The following is a 7,234-nucleotide window of genomic DNA, read 5'->3' as shown; positions in this document are numbered from 1 at the left end:
TTTACAATGGAACTGCTGAGGTGTCTCGAGCAAATTAGGAGAACTAAAGTAAAAAATATATTTCGGGGAACTTAATGTGTGGGCGTTGCTTCTACAGGAGTCGCATAAACTCTGTGCAATTCCACATTTCATTAGTAACCATACCGCTTCCATTCCAGATAAGCGGAGAGGTTTCTGAACAGTAAAACCTGTTCCACTCAGTGACCACTCACCCGTGTTGATTGACACACATACTAAATACATTAACAAACTTTGTCGCAAAATACAGGTAACTGATTGGGGCGAGGGCCGCGGCGATGACAGATGAAAGGCGTTTGATGCAGTGACTGCCATCTCCAACTGACAAACAATTTTACACGACTCAATGATTTCTGCTACAGTGAATGAGGGCCAACCGACTCCTGACCTAAGCCTTCTCAACCTATGGGCGCAGCGCCGCCAGGCGGACCATCTGGCTAATCGTAATCCTTTGCAAAACGAAACCCGCGCTTTGGCTAACCGCGCCACTGCGCGTTCTCGGCACTACGGAAAAGCGACTGTTACGAAATCACTGGCCAGATTGGTGCGAGCACCTATAGGCTCTGGAGTAAGAAACAATAAATTATGGCGCCCTTTTTCGGCCATGGAGCGCGGTGGTTATCCTGCAGGCGCATTGTCAGGAATCCGACTGGCTCTCAGCTTTACGCCGGAAGATTTTGCTCTGTAAGCAGCTGTCAGCGTTTTTCTTAAATCACCAGCACCTCCTTCTTCAGTTGATGCAGATGATACAGTGGACATTACGATTCCTTTCACAAAAGCCCAGATACTCGCTGCAGCTGAAGGCCCAAAGCAACATCAACGCCTGGACATGACCGTCTGCCGTATGAGCTTTTTAAGAACTTTGAAGGTGAGGCCACTGACACTTTACTCCAGGTTATGAATAGCGTGTGCATCGAGGGATCTCTCCCACCTGAGTTGAAACACTCCACAGTGGTGCTCATATCTAAACCAAGAAAGCCGCCAACAAGTTCTGAAGCTGTCCGACCAACTTCTTTGACACCAACGATCTGAAAATTGTTTGAGCGAATGCTGACTACTCGGCTTTAACAGTGGCTAAACACAACCATAAATACCATGCAGCTCAGATAGGATTCAGGCCGTACTTGGGTACGGAAGATTGCCTAGCTATACTTGCAGATGAAGTGCTGCACGTCTCATCTTGAAATCGCTTGGTGTGCACTGTGGTGGCTACTGATATAGCTAAAGCGTACGATAATGTAAATCACGAGATTATTCTACGAAACATGGACACGCTCGGCTGGCTAATTCAAGTAAAGAAGATAGTGCACTCATTCTCACCCCGCCCGACATTTTCTGTACGTATATATAGGCAGACAGGACCTCAGTTCTTTTACATCAAACTATGGGGTACCACGTGGCTTCGTTCACGCACCGTTATTATTTAATATTGCGTTTACGCCTCTAGCGTGTAAACTGCAGGACGTTAGCAAAATAACAGTTCTCATTTATGCCGACGACGTCACACTGTGGTCCACTCATAGAGACCTTGAGATACAATGTGAACTGCAGAAAGGTCTTGTTGTGTTACACGAATACGTGCAGTCCACTGGACTCCGGATATCGACAGAAGTCTCGCTACATACACGTTGCCAACAAACCGGGCAGAAATTCATTTTGCGATAGCGTCTTCCACCGCTAGGTTGGCCCGTCGGTGATTCCTAAGACTGAATAGTTGCGGGGTCCTGGCCTGGAACTTCATCAGTCGGGGTCTAGCGGGAAGTGGATCGAGAAGACAACGAAAACTTCAGCAGAAACCGTTCACGTGATTCTCAGAATAGCGCCACGGAGTGATGAGGCTCGCTGACTCCTGCTCCGTCCTGCAGCCTCGCATTATAAGTCGTAGGAACGGCACTTGATATACAGTACTGTATATCAAGCGCAGTTCTTACTACTGAATGCTCAACAGTGGGACAAACTTGAGGTTATGAAAAGAAGTGCCCTGAGAGCAATTACTCCAATAGAAACTCCAATAAACCACAGTTTATCTGTCCTAGGCCTGCCCAACTCCATTTCTTCCTTTTAATGACTAGCATATATGCAATATAAGTACAGCAACAAAACGCATGCGTCAGGCAATGCGAGAAGACAAACTACGGCCTATTATTCATCCATCATTGTATCCAAATATCAGAGTAATGTAAAATGATTGGTGTTCTGGTTATACTCGTGTCTGCATTTCACTCATATATTACGCCTCAATGGCCGCAGCACGTGCTTATACTTACTGGAGTACAAAATATTTGTTTTGTTTTTTCAGACATAAGTCTACATTTGCACTGGTCAGAGTGTACAGCCAGGTATTGTATCTTAATCAATAATTGATTATCTGTAAATTTATTTGCTTGATTTCGTATTGCCTCGAGCATGCTTCTTGTACCTGTATACGGAAGAGATGCTCTTCCAATAAAAACGTCGTAGTTTCCCCGGAAAGGCGAAGCATCAATTGCGATAGCAAATTAGCCGACAACCATACGAAGTGAGGACAGTACTTTTATCGACCGAGTAATCTTGTAGACATTCGCTTGCTAAGTAAATTAACGAGCATGGTGTCAGCACGCAAAGCAAGCATGAACTCATCACACTCGATGGCCGCGCACACTCGCTGTCAAAAAGCTGGCGTGAGGAAATGCGGCAGCAGCAGCGAGCGAAGTGGCCTTGGTGCTGTCTATTGCTTCAATGCAAAATGAGAGCCGAGAATACACAGCACGCACAAGGCTACGAGCCGCCGGCGCACCTAGTCTCTGCCACATAAAAGTTGCAGCCGGAGTAGAACGCCGCCTCCTTCCTCCTTCCCTCGCCCCAGTGCCTCGCAACGTTGCGTGGCTCACGCGCGACGAAGACGGCGCGCTTCCTCCGTGCGTTCCTCCCATTTGAGTGGGCGAGAATGAGTCGCGATCATCGGCCCCCTTAGCACGCTTTCATTCGCGCGCACAGCGTAGGGCACGCGGCTACGGTGTTATCGCCCTCGTACTTTATACGGAGCATCACGGCGACGGCGACGGCAGAAACGTGCCTGGAGTGTCCATGGAGTGGGCACACATAAGATAACATCGATACTTTGTTGTTGCCAGAGATATGACGGCCGTGAATGACCGTTGTGGAGCGAGGTTACAAGACTTCTATAGAACAGAGGCAAATTAGTGTCTCTAATACTCTTAGCAGTCGAAAAGAGCTGCAATATATTGCAGAATAGCCAGACGTACATAACAGAACGGTTGTATTAATTAGCTACAATAGGTTAATTAGTACTCATTTGTACGTGAAGCTTACAGCTCCGTTGGGGAATATGTGTGTTTTGTGGTGGCACTAAACCCAAAAACACAGACACTCCCCGATTTGGAAAACACCGAAGAGCTGCGCTCACGGCCCAGTTTAATTTTCGTGCCTATACATGCTATTTCCTTCCTTATAGACTTTCTTCTTTCATACTTTACAGGCTCCCGGCGTTGCCTTCTCTGAATGCTTTGCTGGAGCTTCACAAGGAGCTGGAAGGTACCGTTGTCTCACGGAGGAGATGAATAATAATAATAATAATAATAATAATAATAATAATAATAATAATAATAATAATAATAATAATAATAATAATAATAATAAAGGTGCTATCCCATAACATCACCAAGCGTCACAAGGTGTATGGAAAATTGTCACAGAGAATCGTTGGGTGGCGCAGGAGCAGTCCCGCCCTTAGTTCGCGGGGTCCCCAATGTCCGGACGAAGACTGCTATCCACAGAAAGCATGACAAGATCCTCCACTGTCATAAAGCGCTGAAGTCCGTGCGCAACTCTGGGGATATCTTTCCGTTCGTCTCCTTTGTGGACAGAGTAAACACGGTCGAGTGATTCCTGACCGAGGTCACGTAGTGCTTGGTGCCGCCGAAACTAGAGCGACCGTTCCCGAGTTCGCTCTCAGCGACGACGTCTCTACGGAAGGCCATCGCGAAACGCTTCCGTTTTGCGTTGCTCTTCTGGAAGCACAGGAAGATGTATGGGTTGATGGCGCTGTTCGAGGCAGAGATAACTCCGAAGAGAGCCACCAGGTTTCGGTCCAGAGAGACGTCCGCACCTCCGAAGGCCAACACCATCTCCTGGACCATGTAGGGAACGTTAGTCACCAGAAACGCCGCGAAGACTGCCGCCGTCAACTTGACGGTCTTCACCTAAGAAAAAGCATGGGAGATAGGAACGCTATATCAGTTGTGAACGTGACTCGTTTTTCGCAATGATGACACTCCAGTGTAATCTTGTCGCATTTTAATCAGCGGGTTCACGTTGCATGCTGGCTCATATCAGAGGAGAAAATATTTGAGAAGAAAGAGTTGGGCTCCTCAAATAGTTTCTTTTTGTTACCAAGGGAAGGGAAGCGTAGCAGGGGGCCGCAGAAAGTTAGGTGGGCGGATGAGATTAAGAAGTTTGCAGGGACGACATGGCCACAATTGGTACATGACCGGGGTAGTTGGGGAGTATGGGAGAGGCCTTTGCCCTGCTGTGGGCGTAACCAGGCTGATGATGATTCTGTTACCTGAACCTGAACTTGTGCTAGTGTTCTGATCCATCACAACGTTCGCATTTAATGCCCGAACACTACGTGCGAGTCTGCAATCATGTTTTCACAAATGGCGTAATTTTTCGATCCCCCAAGCACCTGTATTGAACAATCAAATATAGAAACATGATGCTTCACCAACTATACACTCACCGCGGTGGCTTAGCGGCTACGGTGTTGCGCTGCTAAGCACGAGGTCGCGGCGGCCGCATTTCGCTAGGGGCGAAATGCAAAAACGCCCCTGTCCCGTGCATTGGCGGCACGTTAGAGATCCCCTGGTGGTCAAAATTAATCTGAAATACCCACTACGGCGTGCCTCATAATCAAATAGTGGTTTATGCACGTAAGACCTCAGAATTCAATTAAATTCACCAACTTTGCATAGTAGCGTGGTATGCCACATTAAATGCTGTAATTTACAAGGGTGCACCCCATGCGTCGACGCTACATTAGCCTTCAGGAAGAAACAATAAATGAGCCGGGTACAATTATGAATCCAATCACACGCAGAACTAGTTTACGATACATATTCCAAGGTAATTTAACACAGCAAGCACAGAGGCAATGCTCTCCTTATATCGGTAGGCCTTACTGCTCTCCCTATGTACAGTCAGTGAACATTATCTTATTTCTATGTAATACGATGAAATAATGGCGACTTCCGTGAAAATACTTTAATGCCCTGTTGTACAAAATGTGATGAATTAGGCCGCTTACGCCAACGCAAGGGTCAGAAGGCAATTAGAATAAAAGAATTGCAAACATCAAGTCAAGCAAAAATACAACGAAACTGCCTTACCTTTGCCTTTGGCAAGGACGAAGCCGTCTGGTGTCGCTTCCTGAAGGCCAAGCTCTGGTGCCAGATCTCCATGAGGATGCGACCATACAGGCCAACCAGGAGCACTAGCGGGAGCACAAACACGGCCAGGAACACGAATGTCATGTACAGTTGTCGAGGCAGTGTCGAGGCAGTCTTGCGCGCATAGAACAGTGAGGCACAGTATCGAACGCCCGTGGTGGCCTCCACCACACGGAACACGAACAGGTTGGGCAGTGATGGGATCAGCGATGCGATCCAGGCGGCCGCCGCCAGGCGCCACGGCGCAGGGCATCTGGCGAGAGGGTGCACGATCGCGAAGTGCCTGTCCAGCGCTATGCTCACAATCATGTACGTGGAGGAGGCGAGTGCGAACGTCTGCAGGACCTTGAAGACACGGCAGAAAGCGTCGCCGGCAATCCAGACGCGACCCATGACCTCCCAGACCGTCTGCGAAGCCATCGTCACTGTGGTGACCAGAAGGTCTGCCAAGGCGAGGTTCAGGAAGAGGACGTGGGCCTTCTGGTAGCGACGCCGACGGTGGTTGCGCAATAGGCGCCAGCAGACGACACTGTTGCCCGTGACCGAGAACGCGATCATGATGATGATGACGGTGATGCGGACTTGGCTATGGTACTGCGGCCCGAGGACTGACTCCGGGCTGGCATCGCCACGTCCATTTTGGCTGGTCTGGTGAAATGAGAGGCTGGAAGTGGTGTTGGCGAGGACCTCCGCTATGGCGGCATGGCTGGGGGCCTGTGGGATGCTGTCGGGCATCGCTCAGGTGCTGCACGCGTCGCCAACCATGAGGTCAGCTACTCCGACTGTGTCCGTGCCTTCGGCGTCTTGGACTCTGATGCCCGTTGAAGCACTGCAAGATGTAAAGGAGGCGAGCAGACGGACACGTTAGCCATAGCATATCAGCACCTAAGAAGAATTAATTTAACAGGATAGTTTTCTAGAAAGTTGCCATCATTGCAGTAAGAGGAAAAAGTAGTCTGTTGACGCAACCAAATCGGTCTGCTATTGGCACGCATGCTTAGAGTGTTAACCACCTTCAAAGACAAATATATTGGCACGCGAATTTTATTCTGTAATACCCTGTAGTATGTGAACACAAAATCAAACACATTATAGAACACAGCGTTTTCATCTTACCGGACAGTGGAGATGACACATTTAGAGGGAAAAAGCACTGCACTTTCTGTGCTTCAAGGGTTTCTTTACGAAAAGTTTACGAAAAGTATTTTTGTCTGGTTTCGGATATTGCGGCTGCAAGCTCAGACAAAGGTTCGAGACGATGTAGAAAATGCGTCCCCCGTGTATGACAGGTGCATCCAGCTTGAGTAAAGAAGGCGTCATTATGACCGCGCCAGTGACAATACTCAATCACCTCTCTATAGAGTTGAACCACTAATATGTTACGTGTCGATTGAATTGCCGGAAAGGATCACCCTCTCCCTTGCTTGCTCCAACTGGCATTGAATGAAAAAGCTGATAGGTCGACCAAGAAGGGTTGACGACTTTTCACCAGAATTGCGACTACGTGATCAGCGAAAGCGTTCGTATGACCAAACTGAGTGATTATTGCGGTAAACTTCTCTCCTTCCACTCTGGAACGGCCATAAGTCTGTTGAGTTCCATTCGAACTGTATTCTTCCAGAGCTGTTCGTTGGTTGTGCGGAAGAAGCGTACTCAGACGAGTGTTAACAGCGGTTGGGAGGGGGGTATTCTGTAAGAGTCCACCTAGTGGACTGTCCATTTCGGCCGCTGCTGATTGGATGCAGCTCTACAAGAGAGGAGGCGAGCGG

General features: G+C 48.4%; 1 protein-coding gene across 2 annotated transcripts in view; it reads right to left on the bottom strand.

Annotated features, from left to right (window-relative positions):
- Nucleotides 1-2,533: 2,533 nt before the first annotated feature.
- Nucleotides 2,534-7,234, bottom strand: part of LOC126542299 (gonadotropin-releasing hormone II receptor-like) — a 65,842-nt gene continuing 61,141 nt past the window's right edge. For both annotated transcript variants that reach the window (XM_050189315.3, XM_055077156.2), the window contains exons 2-3: nt 5,406-6,294; nt 2,534-4,220 (exon numbers count right to left, since the gene is read on the bottom strand). In XM_050189315.3, coding sequence (XP_050045272.1) covers nt 3,819-4,220; nt 5,406-6,200 — 1,197 coding nt within the window. In that variant the 5' untranslated portion in view covers nt 6,201-6,294 and the 3' untranslated portion in view covers nt 2,534-3,818. The remainder of the gene's footprint in view (nt 4,221-5,405; nt 6,295-7,234) is intronic.

This window comes from Dermacentor andersoni, chromosome 2, assembly GCF_023375885.2.
Source record: "Dermacentor andersoni chromosome 2, qqDerAnde1_hic_scaffold, whole genome shotgun sequence".
Taxonomy (NCBI): domain Eukaryota; kingdom Metazoa; phylum Arthropoda; class Arachnida; order Ixodida; family Ixodidae; genus Dermacentor; species Dermacentor andersoni.
Note: the sequence above shows the minus strand (reverse complement) of the source record. Positions and strands in the feature narration are given on the sequence as shown.